Genomic DNA, 15969 nt, shown 5'->3' with positions numbered 1-15969 from the left:
CTGGAGCAGCACATCGAGCAGGCCCTGCCCTGGAGTGCAGGTTACAGGGCCAGTTCCCCAAGGGTGGGTTCAACTGTTCCACTGCCGGATGCTGCCAGTGCCAGAACACAAGCGCCCTACAAGCCTTTCTATACCCACCTCCCCCACAACCGATCGGGGCTGTGACGTGCACAGGAAGCTCGCACCACACTGGATTGCGCAGGCCCTCCCCGTTCCCATTTCCTGTTTGCCTTGCTACACTCCCTGCACTGACATCACGGTTACTTCGCTTCCCAGAAGCTGGGGAAGGAGGCTGCTGAGGAGCAATAAAGGCCCCAGGGCGGAAGTGAGGCTGATGGGTGAAAACATGTTCAGAACAGCATGACTTCATTCAACATTTTATTGAGGTCACATTAAAAACAGAACAGGACACAGAGTCTATTAACATTTGACATTGCAACAGACACACAGATCAGGACAATGGACTTTTGGTCTTTGTGGCACCAACATTAAATAGAAACAAAAAAGGATTAAAAAAATAATTTATCTCCAGGGTGTGTGGGTTAAAGAGACATAAATAGAGCAAGGGATCTGGGTGGCGTCCAGCCAAAAATCTGGACAGAATGAAACGAAGACAGAGTCTTCTGCTGAGCGCAGAGGGGTGTCTCACTGCGGCAGGAGATGCTGGTCCTGAGGCATCATCACATGCAGCGGGCTGCCTGCAAACACTTCTGGGGATGCACATCCGTCTGCGGGCCGTACGTCTTCTCCGCCCACCTCTCAAAGGCCGTCACCATCTGCTTCACCACCTCATCGAAGAACAGGTTGGCCAAGTGGGAATGCAGGATGGACTTGAACTCAAAGGAGACCTGGCAAGGCAACATGGCTCTTAACAGGAGGCTGCCCTGGGATCTCTGGCCAGGCAATTAACCGTACCACTGAGAACCAGCACAGGAGTTGTCACACTTTGCCCAGCCAGTGGCTGCACATGCAGATTGCAGCTGTTCTCAACTTCCTGCAGAGGGGTAGCCTGCCAGAACGGCAGGCTGCAGCGTCACTGGGGTGGCCTGTCTAAAGCATTCACTAACCGCACATGCCGACCCCCCCATGAAAGAAGGAATGCCCTGTGCAGGGCCCAGCCTGCCTCAGGGATTGGCACAGGTGGAAATACTCACATAGAAGTCTAACGTGCAGGTGTCTGGCTGCCCCGGCAGCCCTGGGCTAAACCGCCACAGCGTCTCCAGGTGGCTGAAGATGCGGCTGTCGTTGCACACAGCCTGCAGGAGGAAAGGGGGCTTGCGTCAGTTTCATCCGACAAGGCTCTCAGCTGATTTCAATCCACCCACACCCAGGAGTGCCCAGGAGCCAGTGACACTGAGCCAAGGTTGCTGGAGCCGGTAAGAACCAGGCTCCCTGTTCATACACGAGTTCACATCTGCATTAGTCTGTGAACGCGGAACCAGGTTACACAGGCTGTATGGTAACATGCGAGCCCCCATCCACAGAGAGGCTGGGGCTGCCAGTGCGCTCGGCCAGAGGTTCTTTAGCCGCACCCGTCCCAAGCACTGACTTCTTAGTGTGACTTCAGCATATCCTCAGCCCTGATCTGCCTGTACCTGGACCCACACAGCTCAGCACCAGATACAACCCTGGTTTTGTCTGGCTCCTTGGAGCCCAGCTGCTGCCTCAGCATGAGGGGTGGGGGCGTTGGGGGCTGCATCTCACACACACAAACTATTCGAGAACAGGGCAGCCCGGGGTCACAGCCACAAGCACATGAGGCCTGGGAACCACAGGAACCTTTTCCAAGACCAGCCTCTGAAGTTAGACGCTTGACGTGCCTTGGGCCAATTATCAGAAGTGTCGAGCACCTGCAGCGAGTTGTGAGTGCTCAGCACCTCCCAGCTAAGCCCAGGGTGTCAGGCCCTGGGCAGCCCCCCAGGCCCCTGGTGAGAATCTGGCTCCCTGGTGGCCCCTTACCCGGATCTGGTGCTGGGGAGTCAGGGAGATTTCAGAGACGTAGCGCTCCAAGAGGGGCGCGAAGCCGACCTCCAGCTCTGCCCGCGTCAGCCCTTTGCGGCAGGACAGGATCTTGGAGCTCTTGCACCACGGCACAAAGTGCTGGTAGCTCTCCACGTTGGCCACTACGTTGTACATCTGCTCCATGGAGTAGCTGGAGAGGGAAGACGAGACCTGTGAGCAGGTGCCAGGTGGGGTGATGTCAGACAGGTAGCGCTTGGCGAGGGGGTCGTCAGGCTGGGAACTCAGCCACTGCCCTGCACCCTCGCCCCTTCCCTGGGCAACAGGCCCCTGGCACTGCCCACCAGAGAGAACTCCCACACCCAGCCCCTTGCCAGGCCCCCACAGCCAAGGCCCCTTGGAGCCACCAGACCCACGACGGGAGCGACTCACCCCAGCACTCGCGCTTCCCCGTACTCCATCCGCTTCCCGCCCCGCCGGGGGGCTGCCAGGTTCAGGAAGGTCCGTGCCGGGGGCTGCAGCCCCCACGCTGGGGCGGCGGGAGGCCGCGTGGGGGGCTGCAGCGTGGCCAGGATCCCACAGGAACTGAGGTGCCTGGAAGACAGAAGGCCGGTTACAGGGGGTGAGCGTCGGGGCGCAGCCCCTTGGGTGGGGAAACCCCGGGGGCTCGGACCCAGGGCCCCCTCCCGCCCCCAGCGCAGGACCGGGGCTCGTCTGCGCCCGGCTGGGGCAGGTCCCGGGGTCCCCCCCGAACCCGAAGCCACGTGGGACGTTCGCTCCGAAGGGTCGGGCAGGGGCAGGGGCAGGGGCAGGGGCCGGGACCAGGCGGCGGCTCCGAGCAGCCTGGCCAGTGGAACCGGGAACCTGGCCCGGCCCTTACCGAGTTCGGTCCCCGGGGCGCGGGCGGCTCCCAGCTCCCCGCAGCGCCCGCAGGAGCGCGGCTCCCCGGCTGCTGCTCCCGGCCATGGCTCCGGCTCGCTCAGTCTGCGCCGGCCCGGCCCCCGCGGGGTGGATCCGCCACGTGCTCCAGCGACATGTGGGGAAACTCCCACGGGGCGGGGCGGCGGCAGGGACCGCCCGGAGACCGGCGCCCTGGGGCCTGGACGGGGGCAAGGAGCGGGGCCGCTGGGGCGGGCCGGAGCCAGCCCAGGGCCCGAGCTGGAGCCGTGTCCTGGGTGCGAGTCCGGTGGTCGCTGAGTGGGGGGCGGTAAGTGTGGAGGGTGGAAGCTGCCTGCAAACACCAGGGCTCGTTTAGCGCTCCAGCGAGACTGGCCTGGGGAACATCCCCGGCACCAGACAGACACCTGCTGGCTTTGCAGCCCTGGATGCTGGGAGTGTAGGCCAGAGGGTCTCAACTTTTCATACTGGTGACCCCTTTCACGTTGCAAGCCTCTGAGTGTGACCCCCCCCCCCCGATACATTAAACACACTTTTTAATATATCTATTTAACACCATTATAAATGCTGGAGTTTGGGGTGGAGGCTGACAGCTCCCAACCTCCAGTTTGAGAACCCCTGCTCTAGGCAAACCTCCAACCTGATCTACAGGCCTGCGGCTGGTTTTCCCCTGCTCAATCCTGCATGAGGGCTGGTTGTGTAACAGACACTTTACAAACCTGGCTTCCGTTGCAGATGACTCACACTCCAAGTATGTTGGCCAGCCCAAGGGAGCGGGAATGCAGATGGCGAGCATGGCCAGACCTCCTGCCCAGCTACTCTGTCACCGAGTCTGGAATTTAATTTCCTCTTTCCCTCAGCTAAAAAGTGTTGTCAGTTCCTGTGTGTCCCCTTGACTTCTCCCTGGGTGGGACATACCTGCAGCAGACTCGGGCCTAAGGAAGGAAAGTGTCTGCTCTCTGCAGTCTGAAAGTGAAATTCTAGCTGAGGTTTTCATGAGGCATTTCCACAAGCTCCAAGGGCTGGAATCTCTTGAGGCAGGAGTGGCAGCAGCACTGGGAGATGGTCTGAAACCTGCCAGTGCTGCTGCTCTGCAGCCAGCATCAGGAATCTATGTTCTCCTTCGCTGGAGGCAGAAAGGACAGGCCCCACCTGGGCCTGGTTCTGTGATGGGCTGAAGCTCCGTATCTCGCAGCTCTGCTTCCCCTCTGGGTATGTCTTATAAATCACCAAGCACTCAGGGACAGTAGGGTAGGACCATTCCTTCATTGACCCTTGGTGATGGACCCACCTTATCCTCAGAGATGAAGCTTCTGTGACCAGAACACAGCTTGGGGGGAAGAGTACAATAGGTTTGCTGGAGGGGAAACACCCTGATCTACTGTAGGGCTGAAAAGAGTGTGAACAGCAAGCCCTGCTCTGAGCAGTCAGGGTCTGTCTACATGGGAAAGTTTGACCGGTATAGCTAAACCAAGTGGTGTTCCAGTATAACCCCACATGGACCCTCAGAGTCCACTATCCAAGTGGCTTTTTCAGGTTAGCTTAAAACCCTTCCTAAATGTCATAAGCAACAATGAAAAAAGCCACCGGTACACTGAATTTCAATGGCCACAGGGAGGGGCATGGTATTACTATACTGTTACAACTATCGATACCCAGCTGGGAGGGGTTGCAAGCACAGGTGCCGACTTCTCCCGTATTCCATGGGTGCTCGACACTGAAAACATGACCTATAAGTGAAGATTGAAAAAACTGGGTTTGTTTAGTCTGGAAAAGAGAAGACTGAGAGGGGACCTGAGAACAGTTTCCAGTAGATAAAAGGTTGTTACAAGGAGGAGGGAGAAGAATTGTTCTTCTTAACCTCTGGGGACAGGACAAGAAGCAATGGGCTTATACTGCAGCAAGGGCAGTTTAGGCTGGACAATAGGAAACACTTCCTGTCAGGGTGGTTAAGCACTGGAATAAATGGCCCAGGGAGGCTGTGGAATCTCCATCACTGGGGATTGTTAAGAGCAGGTTGGACAAACACCTGTCAGGGATGGGCTAGATAATACTCAGTCCTGCCTTGAGTGCAGGGGACTGGACTAGAGACCTCTCAAGGTCCATTCCAGTTCTATGATCAGTTTAAATTCACACCTTGGCTTAAACCAGTATAACTTCCCTTCCCATGTAGACAAAGCCCCAGACTCTGAAGGCAGTGGGGGCACTTCTTCCCTCCATTGCTCTTTGGCCAGAGGGATGGGGGAGGGTGGACAGCTCTTCTGGGTTCTGCTCATCACCCGCTGAACCTATGAACACGGGCCTGGCACTGGAGGTGTTAGTGGGAGTAAAATGAATCTCAAATCATCAGCACCCACAAAAGTGGCATGGAACTTAGGTCCCTCTGCCCAGTGCAGTGGTGATAGCTGGTTGAATGAGCCGCTCCCCCTGCTGGCCACCTGGCACAACTGCTAGGTCTATTTTTTAAAAGTGATTTAAGCGCCTTGGTTACTGACAGCCGTACACAGTAGCCGGGGCTGGATCCTGCAAGCTGCTTTGGGGCTGTCTGTTGGGCCAGGTTGGGCATAATCAGCACTCTATTGCTAGGCTCAGAAGGGCAGGTCCTGAGAGGCTAATGAAGGATTCAGAGCTGGCTGGTTAGGGCACCGCACACTCACCCCTCACAGGGCCAAGCTGAGCATCTAAGCCATGTCCAGGGCTGAGAGAGACTGGGCATGAAACTGAACACCAACTCAGCCTCTGCAAATTCCAGTCCACTGGCAAAGCTCCTGCTGCAAGGACTGGTGATGGCAGCAGCACACCCAAGGGGCGGCTACATCACCCCTTCCTCACTGCGCCCAGGATCCAGGGAGGAGCAGAGGGGCACAGCTGCACTAGTGTTGTGCAATTTGGATCCGTTTCCCTGCTGCACAAGAGCTCTGCACGGGGGCTTTGTATCATCCCTATGAACAGCCTTAAGCTAACTTCAGTTCAGGCTCTGAAAACACCAGGCTGGCACAGGCAGTGCTCAGAGAATGGGGAAAAGCCCTCCTGGGTCCCCCTAGTTCCACAGACCTCTGGCCCGGTGCTGGCCCAGTGGCTCAGCACCTGTGGATGCAGGAGCCTGTGCTCCATGGGGTGACACACAAGAGCTAGTGAAGCTCCCATCACGACCTAGCAGGATTCTCCCCTACAGCGGGAAGAGCTGCTTTACCTTAGACCAGCAGCACAAGTGCAGCCTGCTTGGGGACAGGCCCTTGGCTCGAGGTGAACAGAAGAAATAGGCCTGGCAGAATAATTACCACACAAAGACAGACTGCGCAAACCGGACCTTTAACTGGCACATGCCCACAGGGTACAGAGTACACCCAGGTCTGGCAGCCTGTGCCACCGCAGCCCATCCACGGAGAAAGGGGGACAATCCAGTGATACTGATCATACAAGGGGGGTGACGGCGCTCATGGCCCCGCTCCATACAGCGTAGCCCGAAGATGTTTAGGGTGGCAAATGGAGCTGGGCCTACTCCTGAGACGTGCTGCGTGGCAGTGTCCTCTGGCTCTTCAGGGGGTGCAGGGGACATTGGTCACATCAGGCAAGTGCTGCCTTCTTGGCTGGTGCCCATGCTGCCAGCTCAGAGCAGCTGCCCCTCACTGCCCTCTGAGCCCACAGTAGGGTACTGCCTCTTGCTCAGAGCCTTTAGCAACAGTAAAGCAGGATGCCTCTGCCCCCAGCCCCTCCCCCTCAATCTAACCACCCAGCTGAGACCTGAACTGCACCCGGCTGACTGACGATGTGCCATGCTAGAACACAGTGTGAGACAGAGTGGGGCCAAGAGCACAGGCACTCAGCCCCTGGCAGCAGGGCCCAGCAGTGCTGTGATTCCCAGTCTGGCTGTGAATGAAGATGAGATGGGAGTGATGGGAAAAACCACCAGGTCCCAAGACTCTAGTCTTGGCCAATGCGCTGCTGCAGGAGGGCCCAGGCCTTCTCCACCTGCCAAAACAAACAGGACAGCAAGTCAGGGTTCAGAAGCAAAAAAGGGAACTAAATGCAGCTGAGCCACGGTGGGGGTGGGCACAGCCTGCTAGAGCACTGGCGCAGGGACGGGGGTGAACTCCACTTACAACGCAGAACGGACAAAGCCCCCAAACCTTTCACTCTTTCCAGGCTGTGTTTAGGACTCAACCCAGCCATGGGGTGGATCTGCAGCATAGACAAGACTTGGGGGTTCTCACTGGCCACCCACTAACACCCGATTCTGCTGAGCAGATGCAGCAATTGGGCATCTACCAGAACGCGCCGCTTTCCCAGGGGACGACCCTCATCCCGGGAAGGGGAGACCCGCAGCCACAGCTCCTCCATGGGGAGAGGGACGCAGAGCCAGCTGTAGGGACCAGATATTCCGTAAGCCCCATTCCGTTAGACAGGAACAAGGCTCTCTCCTGATCTGATCACAACCGGGCGAGCAGTGGCTGGTCTAAGGCCCTATGGGAAGCCCAGGCAGGACTCCTATCTAACCACATGGTACCTAGGTCCTTGGCTGGAGCTGCAGTGCAGGTGGGGCTGGACCCCAGTGGCTCCCCTCCATTCCTGCTGGCCTGTCCTAGGCAAGGCAGCAAGCACTCCTGGCTCCCCCACCGGGAAGCCCCTGGGCTCTCACCTGCTTCTGCGTAGCCTCCGGCTTCCAGAGGGTGCACAGCACGACATGAGACTGCTTCACCCGCTGGCTGTTGCTCAGCTGGCTCTGCAGCCTGTTGCGAGCAGCCTCTTCACTCAGCCCATCTCTGGCCATGATGCGGCGCAGAGCCTGAAAAGACCAAGAGGGGACATTCACCTCCACATGGGTGCACCAGGATCCAATTGCTAACCGCAAATGGCTGGGGCAGAGTCACCTACCTCCTTCTCTGGGACGCTGGCCATCCAGACCTCATGGACCATGTCTGTCCAGCCAGCCTCCAGCAGCACGGCAACATCCAGCACACACACCGCTTTACCTGTGGAATGAGGCCATTCCCCGTGAGTGCTTGGGAACCATAAGCACACACAATTCCCCGGGGCTGTTTATACGACCCAATCCAAGCAAGCCTGAAATGTCACAAGTTCCTGCAAATGGGCAGTGCAGAGCAAGAGAACCCTGTGCAGAAGAGAAAGCAGCAGGCCTCAGACTGTTTTCTGCTTAGCATGTGTACACAGGCTGGACCAGGTCACGGGGGCCATCTCCAGGAAAATGCCTGGCAGGCTAGCAATGCTTCAGGGGCACTCCATTGCCCCAGGAGCTAGAGGAGTTCTCTCCCAGGGAAACACACGCCGCACTCTCACTGCTGGGATTTGGTATTACAAACGCACTCGTGGCCTTTTCTGGAAACGGAGGGGGGCAGAGTATCCAACCATTTAATGCAAAGGCTTCAATCCAAGTCTGGCAGCAGTTTGGCCCCTGGCACTTACCCAACTGCAGGAAGATGCAGTGGACAAGCTCCTGGTAAAGCACAGAAAGGACTGAGCTGGGAAAACTGACCAGCTCTAGGCTGATCAGGAAGTAGATGCAGCTGCAAACTGGGGCTTAGGACAGCAGTTACCCAGGGTCTCTGGACTGCGTGGTGGTAATAGGATGATATGTCCCAGTCCCCTTTGGGTTCAGAAGGGAAGATCACGCTCACCCTGTGCTGCTGCTTCATTCAGCTGCCTCTTGGTCATCTTAGCAATCACAGGCCACATGATGTCCGTGAGACACTTTAACCGCTCCTAGCAAGGGCACATGGCTGGACTTCAGTTATTTGCTTTCACACGATCAAGTGACAGATTTCCCGGGTAACCCAGCAAAGGGAGTCACCCACAAGCATACCTATTGCCCCCTCCCACAAGGGCCCCATGTTTCCAGCTCGCTATGTTAGCCCCTGATGGAAGGTGGTGATGCTGCACTAGGAAGCAAGGTGCTCTCCTCCTCTTTCCTGCCCTGTCGAGGGAGCAGCAGAAGCACAGAGGGGAAGATACCGAGGCCCTGGCAGCAGTAGGGACAGGAGAGGTGAAATACTGACACTGAGCTGGGCGGGTTTTACCTGGTTTCCAAACACTTTGGCCCCAAGGATTTTCCTGTTAATTGTCCCATCTTCATTCATAATGTCTGGAAGACAAAGAACAGTAAAAAAAGGACTCAGTTCAGATCCTCATGGGAGAAGGGCTCCCAGGGAAGCAGGGGCTGCTGAGTGGGGTCTCTGCCTGGCACTCCCTTAAAGGGATCTGCAAACAAGGTTTCAAACCCTGGGCTTCTTTAAAGTGTAGCGAAGGCAGGAAAGGGCTTTTTCCTTCACCTTGAGAACATCAGGAATGTCAAGTCCAGCCTTCTCTGCTCTAGCTGGAGAACTTGCTGGCAGGCACAGAAATGTCCTTTTGCCCTACGGTTCATTAGGCGGTGGAATTCAACAGGAGTTTAAAAACAGTTCAATCATCTTCCTAAGAATCTCTCCCCCTCCACTGCTCAGCTTTCACCTATCATGTCGCTGGGTCTCCAGGCACCATCAAGACCTGAATTTCTTATGGAAAAGACAACAGATTTTTGGACAACCTTACAGGTCCGTCTCTAAGTCCCTTTCTCCTCACCTTCCGGTCACTTTTAAAGCAGAAGGGTAGCCAACGTGCTCATGGCACAGAGGCAAGGCCTAAGAATGCTACAGACGAACATGCTAGGTTTCATCTTAAATTAAGCACGTTCTGCTTGGTTCAAAGCAGAGCAGTGGTTCTCAACCAGGGGTACAATGCCCCTGGGGATACACACAAGTCTTCCAGGAGATACATCCACTCATCTAGAGATTTGCCGAGTTTTACAACAGGCTACGTAACAAGCACTAGTGAAGTCAGTACAACTTAAAATTTCACAGGCAATGATTTGTTTATACTGCTCTGTATACTATGCACTGAAATGTAAGTACAATATTTAAATGCTCATTGATTTATTTTATAATTATATGGTAAAAATGAGAAAGTCAGCCATTGTTCAATAACCGTGTGCTGTGACACTGCTGTATTTGTAGGTCTGATTTGGTAAGTTTTTAAGTGAGGTGAAACTTGGGGGCCCAGAAGACAAGTCAGGCTCTTGAAAGGGTACAGCAGTCTGGAAAGGTTGAGAGCCACTGAGCTGGAGCACTGTATGCTGGGACCTGTGTGCCAAGGATGAGGGCATCTGAAGTTGGCACTGTTTTCTGCCACTCACAGGCAGCCTTTGTACCACAACTCTGGATACAACACAGTCCGTAGCTCAGCGAAGCTTGACTGCCCTTGTCTTACAGGGTCCCTACCACGCAGTTTAGGCTTCCAAACCAACCTATGTCCAAGAGTTCTCTGCCAGCGGCACCCTCTGGATCCCAAAGAGCTGTTTGTTTGGGTCTGAGACACCACCGAGGGCTGAGTCAGCCAACAGACAAACTCTAGGTAGCCTGGTGTTCTGCTGCTTCCGTGGCAGGGAATATCCAGTATAGGGAAGCACACATTAGCGAGCATCCTGGGTCATGGGCCAACAATCATGGATGCTGTTAACAGCCAAAGATGTCAGTGGATAAGAAACAAACTACCTCCAGCACTTCACTTACAGACATTAGCTCTCCACAGCCCTGCTAGCTGGGGAAGTGCAGGGTACGCTGACTGCTCCCAAACCAAAGGAGGGAGAGATTTGGAACTCAGAAGTGACTAAGATGATGTGTCCCCGTCACCCTTGCTGCTCCAGCATTCTATGCAGAATATGCTCGCTGTACCTTCTCCGAACTCCTCCGCCACCTGCTCATATGCAGGGCCACCTGGGGCATAGGCTTCATGGCCCAGTTTGTCAACATCGATGAGGAAAGCTCCTAGGCGTTCCAAGTATCTGGCAATGGAACTTTTCCCACTTCCAGTTCCTCCAGTCAGACCGATCACGTAGGGACGAGAAGGCAGGGCTGGGTCTTTCTACACAAAGAAGAGTTACGGTGTCAGCGCTGGTGGGGGCAGGAAGGGTTGGGGAGAAGAGACCCTGATCGTGAATCCCTACGAGCTCCGAGGATGGATGTGAAAGCTGATGCAAGCTGACTGCTCCTCCCTGGGACCATGAGTAGAGACATGGTCTGGTCTTGGTATGTTCCATGGATACCCCTGAGAGGAAGACCCTGGTACACCCCAGTCTCCACCTCAGCAGGCTGTCACACCTCCCCCAAGACCTGCTCAATGTCTGGCTGCACTTCTCCCTGTGCTTAGTTATGGTCACAGGATCCAAACTAAGACCAGGAACGTCACTGTCAACCTCCTTCTGGCATCAGGTCAGTCCAGGAGGAGGATGCGGTTACAGGGCCCTGGGCCGAGTTCGTTTGGACAATGCCAGCTGACTCCAGCAATGGGCCCTGTCCAGGCCTCTCTACTCGGCGCTCCCTTCTGTTGTCTCTATGTCCCCACTCTCAGCGCCGCCCTTGTTATTTGACCCAGGACATGCAGTTCAGCTCCGCTGTCTGCGTATCACCCCTCTCCTGGGGGGAGCCATAGTTGTTTCTGGTCCCCACTCAGTGGAAGTCAAGTAGAGCAGCATCTCTCCCCAGGCCTAGAAGCCACACAAAACCCTACAAGCCGGAGGTTGCTTGGCAGATGGAGTGGAGTCATGACTGCAGAGCCTCCAGTTACTGTGTGTTCCTACCTGTGGTGGCTGCAGCAGTGTTCCAAGCAGCCTCTGCCGGATGGTGGAGGAGCTGATCTTTTCCTCTTCGTTCTCCCCATGCCCGGGATCTTTAACCAGCAGGATCTCATGGAGGGCCAGCTCAGAGAGCCCCTGCAAACAGAATGCCAGCACAGCGTGGTCAGAGTGTGGAGAGCCACTGGCAGCCCTTCAGTCAGACTGGCCCCCGAAACAGAGTCGCAGTGAAGGCAGCATCTTCACACCAAGCTCTGGAGGCCCCCTGCAATCAGCACGACTGGGGGCAGTTCTGCAAGGAGGCTGGCGGTTGCTGCCTCCCACCGATCAGGCACTGCCTGCGACTGGGCAGTGCTATAGGCCACTGCTGGGCAAGGACGGGGGTGACAGAAGGGGACGCTGGAGTCAGGTGGGAAAGCAGCCGCCAGAGAAGGGGAGGCTCCCAAGGAAGGAGCTTCTTTCTACCTACAGCTGCCCTACTATCCTTTGGGGCTAGCCCAATGAGTAACTGCCTGGGTCCAGGAGAGAGCTCCCCTGGGGCAGGCTAGTCCAGAATTGTCCATTAAGGGGATTCATGCGCTGGGCACCAGCTGCTGTTGGAGACAGAAATCGCCTGCAGGGTCCAGGGCCGATCTGATGGGGCTGGCAGTTCCTATATGTGACAGTGGACAGAGGAACAGAGCCTCAACAGAGACTGCTGAGTTCCCAGGTGCATCACCGGGGTGCTCTCGCTCAACCAGTGAGAGGAGATGATGGGAGGAAAGGGTCCCCCTTGGGTAGCTTCCCTCCACTGCTCCAGAGGGGGTATGGCTAGAGGGGCAGAGCTTTATACCTCATGGCATCAGCCACAGATCGGGGGAGGTTTCTGCAGAAGGCCAACCTCAAGGAAGAGGTACAGCCTTAAGGGGCAAGGTCTCTGCCATGGAGGGGCCATCTCTGTGGAGCTCAGAGGAGGACAGAACCCAATAAACTGTTTGTCCCATCTATCTCTTGCACTCTCTGCTCCCAGCTATCTGAGTTTTCATTCTTTTCCTCCGGAACAGCTGCACCCTCCCTTCACAACACACTTGGGAAGGACAACCAGTTCATGAGGGGTGTTGGCAGAGCTGAGCTGGGGGGGTGGGGGTGGGGAGGAAGCCCAGGCCTGGAACAGCAGGGGGAGTGCAGGTCACGACTACTGTTCCCTGGAAGAATCAAACTGAGGAGCTTGTACAGCAGCTGCCACCCTATGCCGGGCTTCGGCGAGAACTCCCAGGCCCTCACTTTCAGTGCCACCAGATTTCGCCACACAGTTAAGGAAAGAACAGCAGGAGGGGGTGTATTCCGCTAGGTCAGCTTTAAAGGCATTACATTTTCAAGTCTCTTCTTGTTCACGGCCACCCCTCCCTGGCGGGTCTCCTCACTGACTACTATACACTCCAGGCCAGGGTCCGTTATCGATGGGCCATAGGGGTCTACCAGAGGCACAATGTCATAACGCAAAGAGGGCTTCACGTCCACCAGGAACTCACAGAGCTTCTGCACTCGTTGCTCATAGGGCTGGATCAGCTCCTTCAGTATCTTATCTGGAAGGGACAAGAAACAGGGAGGAAGCAACAGCGTGCAGCTCTCCACACCCAGAGCTAGCAGCAAACAGTGACAGTTAAAGGAGGGGCCAACAGACATGCAAAAAGGCTTTAGCAACCTCTGGAATGACTTAAGCCCTCACTTCCCTAGTGCCCAAAGGGCACTGAGCTCCCCAGGTTTCTGTGCACTGGAGAACAGAGTCACTTTGACAAGACGACAGTGCTCCAGTTCCTTAGGTTTGCTATCAGAGGAGCATCATCTCTGCACAAAAAGCAGTGAGCACAGACAAGTGACTCAGCCTTGTGCTGCTTGGCAGGGAATATTTAACTCCAAGGGCAGCACATCTGTCATAAAAACACAGACAGCAAAACACACTCAAGGGACACGAGCAAGATACCAATCACTATGACAACCCTCCCCGCCGGGACATGGAGACATCTCATCTGTTCACCGGGGATGCCATTCCACCTTGGCTCAGGCAGTGGGAGTAGTCTAGTGAGTCTCACTTATCAGCTCTGGCCAGTTTTCCATTCTCAGGCACAAACCCAAGGCTACTGCTTGGGCACATTACTGCCAGGGAAGGGTTAGCAACATTGCTAATCCTATTAGAAAGTTTACAAAATCTCTTCATAAGAGCCAACAAGCCTAACTGCTGGGCCTAAATGACTCTCCTGTCTCGTTAATAAATTATGCTTTTCAATTACCACTGTGCCCACATGGTTTAAATGTGCTTTACATCTCCACGGATGTGAAACCTACTCTACCCCTTCATCCTCTCACAGGGTATCCCCTTTTCTGCAATTTACACACTCTACCTTTAAAGAGCCTAGATGCTTGGACAGCACACTCATTTCAGAGTCCATGAAGGCTGCTCCTAAGCTGGCCCAAGGGAAATATTAGAGAGTGATCTAAATGGCTCCCTTCCCTGCCATCGGGAGCAAAAGGACTGAAGGAGTGACGGCCTGAGGAGAACAAGCGTAATGGGGGTTTTGCTTTCTGGTTTGGGACTAGGATTCTCACTCACTCTCCAGAAGATCCTTGTCAGAGACACCAACCAGAAGCCGGTTCTCAGCCAGCAGGCAGCATGCACTCAGAAGGATCTTATGAGCATTATGGAGTCTGTCGAATGTGCCCCCTACAACGACATCACTATAACTCCGCAGAGCCCCGCCATCCAAGTCTGGCTTCCATGGGGGCAGCTCGCTGTGGTCCATCATGGGCTCATAGTCTGGGTACAGCAGCACAGAGATAAGATTGGGCCTGCAACTGTAACAGCTGGTGGCATAACGCTCCAGGCGCTGCTTCACTGGGTTGTACTGGCCCCCATCGCTGGTCTGAAAGTCGGTTAGGATCACCTCAGGCGGGTGGGAGAGGTTCTGCACCGAGGAAAGCAACTGCGGCGTCAGGTTCTGGTTGCAGATGTTTGTCAGCAGGACCCGCACGTCCAGGTGGCTGTGGGCGTCAGCATCCACATACAGCTTGTTGATGAGGCTACAGACCTCAGGTGTGGCTGGCACGTAAGTGGACCTGGGCTGTGAAGAGCCTGTCAAGCTGAGGCCTGGCTGCAGGTGAATGTAGAGCGTATTCTCTACAATCCGGGAGGCCGAGGCCAGGATGGGCACAAGGCGCAGAGACAGGGCAGAGAGTGGGGCCGTGAGCACCAGCAGGCCTGAGCGGAAGACAGACATGGTACCTGGAACAGAGACGCAGGAGCAAGGCAGGGGGTTACACGGGGGACAGCAAAGTGTGAGCTCTAGTGACATGGCCTCTGAGCTTCACTCACCCCCAACCTCATCCCCCAGTCTCCCTGCCTCACTGCCCTGTCCCCAGCCCCACCGCTCTCGCCACCCTCTGCCCCACTGCCCCCAGCCCTCACCACCCACTGCCCCCAGCCCTCACCATCCTCTGCCACACTGTCCCCAGCCCCCCCCACTCTCACCACCCTCTGCCCCACTGCCCCCACTCTCACCACCCTCTGCCACACTGCCCTCAGCCCCCCAGCCCTCGCCACCCTCTGTCCCCAGCCCTCACCATCCTCTGCCCCCAGCCCCCTCACTCTCACCACCCTCTGCCCCCAGCCCTCACCACCCTCGCCACCCACTGCCCCCAGCCCTCACCATGCTCTGCCACACTGTCCCCAGCCCCCCCCACTCTCACCACCCTCTGCCCCACTGCCCCCACCCTCACCATCCTCTGCCACACTGCCTCCAGCCTCCCACCCACTGCCCCCAGCCTCACTGCCCCATCCCCAGTCCCCCTGCCCTCACCACCCTCTGCCACACTGTCCCCTTCCCCCACCCCACTGCCCCCAACCCCCCTCCCCCACCACTGCCCCCAGCCCCCCATCTCACTGCCCCACCCCCAGCACCCCCACCACACTGCTCCCATCCCTCCTGCCCCCACGCCATTGCTCCCATCCCCACCACACTGCCCCCAGCCCCCCCCACTCTCACCACCCGCTGCCCCACTGCTCCCATCCCCCCTGCTTCACTCCCCACCAGCCCCAGCCCCACGCACCCGAACCAGCCCTGGCGCCTCAGCCGGGGGGAGCCCGCGGGGCATGCTGGGTAACGCCCATACGCCAGCGGGGGCGGGGCTCGCGGTCACTCACCGCGCGGCCGGGCCAGGTGCCTCCTCCGCGCCGAGCCTGACCCGGAAGCGCTACCCCCAGCCCGCCGGAAGTGTGTCAGCGCCATTTTTAAAATCTCAGTTTAAATTTCAACAACTTTTTATCGACTTCCCGGGCGACCTCTGACCCCCGGGCTCTCGCGAGAGGGGGCGCCACTTCTGGGGGGCGTGGAAGCGGGCTGACGAGGGAGAGGCGCACTGGGGGCGGGGCTCGTGGGAGGGGAGGGGATAATAGAGTGGTGGGGCGGGGCTCCTGGAGGGGCGGGGCTAAGGAGAGAGGTGGGGGAGGAGCTCAC

The 15969-nt window shown here is 56.7% G+C and overlaps 2 protein-coding genes across 6 annotated transcripts; both read right to left on the bottom strand.

The window, feature by feature from the left end:
• Window positions 1-365: 365 nt before the first annotated feature.
• LOC127040469 (coenzyme Q-binding protein COQ10 homolog B, mitochondrial-like) lies at window positions 366-4982 on the bottom strand. 2 transcript variants are annotated; one of them, XM_050934664.1, is made up of 5 exons: window positions 3576-4982; window positions 2392-2553; window positions 1960-2152; window positions 1155-1256; window positions 366-848 (listed from the first exon to the last, which is right to left on the bottom strand). In XM_050934664.1, the coding sequence occupies exons 1-5, from the start codon at window positions 3650-3652 to the stop codon at window positions 681-683; spliced, it is 702 nt and encodes a 233-aa protein (XP_050790621.1). In that variant the 5' UTR covers window positions 3653-4982; the 3' UTR covers window positions 366-680. The 2 variants fall into 2 exon arrangements, with proteins under 2 accessions (XP_050790621.1, XP_050790620.1); XM_050934663.1 differs by lacking the exon at window positions 3576-4982 and adding an exon at window positions 2840-2956.
• A 1170-nt stretch (window positions 4983-6152) lies between these two features.
• COASY (Coenzyme A synthase) lies at window positions 6153-15737 on the bottom strand. 4 transcript variants are annotated; one of them, XM_050934615.1, is made up of 10 exons: window positions 15657-15737; window positions 14070-14738; window positions 12830-13044; window positions 11486-11617; window positions 10581-10770; window positions 8892-8956; window positions 8493-8577; window positions 7732-7829; window positions 7496-7642; window positions 6153-6828 (listed from the first exon to the last, which is right to left on the bottom strand). In XM_050934615.1, exons 2-10 carry the CDS (start codon window positions 14731-14733, stop codon window positions 6781-6783), a joined length of 1644 nt encoding a protein of 547 aa, XP_050790572.1. In that variant the 5' UTR covers window positions 14734-14738; window positions 15657-15737; the 3' UTR covers window positions 6153-6780. The 4 variants fall into 4 exon arrangements, with proteins under 4 accessions (XP_050790572.1, XP_050790575.1, XP_050790574.1 ...); XM_050934618.1 differs by having other exon boundaries at window positions 15665-15686; XM_050934617.1 differs by lacking the exon at window positions 15657-15737 and adding an exon at window positions 15563-15591.
• Between the last annotated feature and the right edge of the window lie 232 nt (window positions 15738-15969).

The sequence above is a fragment of the Gopherus flavomarginatus genome, chromosome 25 (genome assembly GCF_025201925.1).
Source record: "Gopherus flavomarginatus isolate rGopFla2 chromosome 25, rGopFla2.mat.asm, whole genome shotgun sequence".
NCBI classification, from domain to species: Eukaryota; Metazoa; Chordata; order Testudines; family Testudinidae; genus Gopherus; species Gopherus flavomarginatus.
The sequence above is the reverse complement of the archived record's forward strand: the minus strand, read 5'-3'. Positions and strand labels throughout refer to the sequence as shown.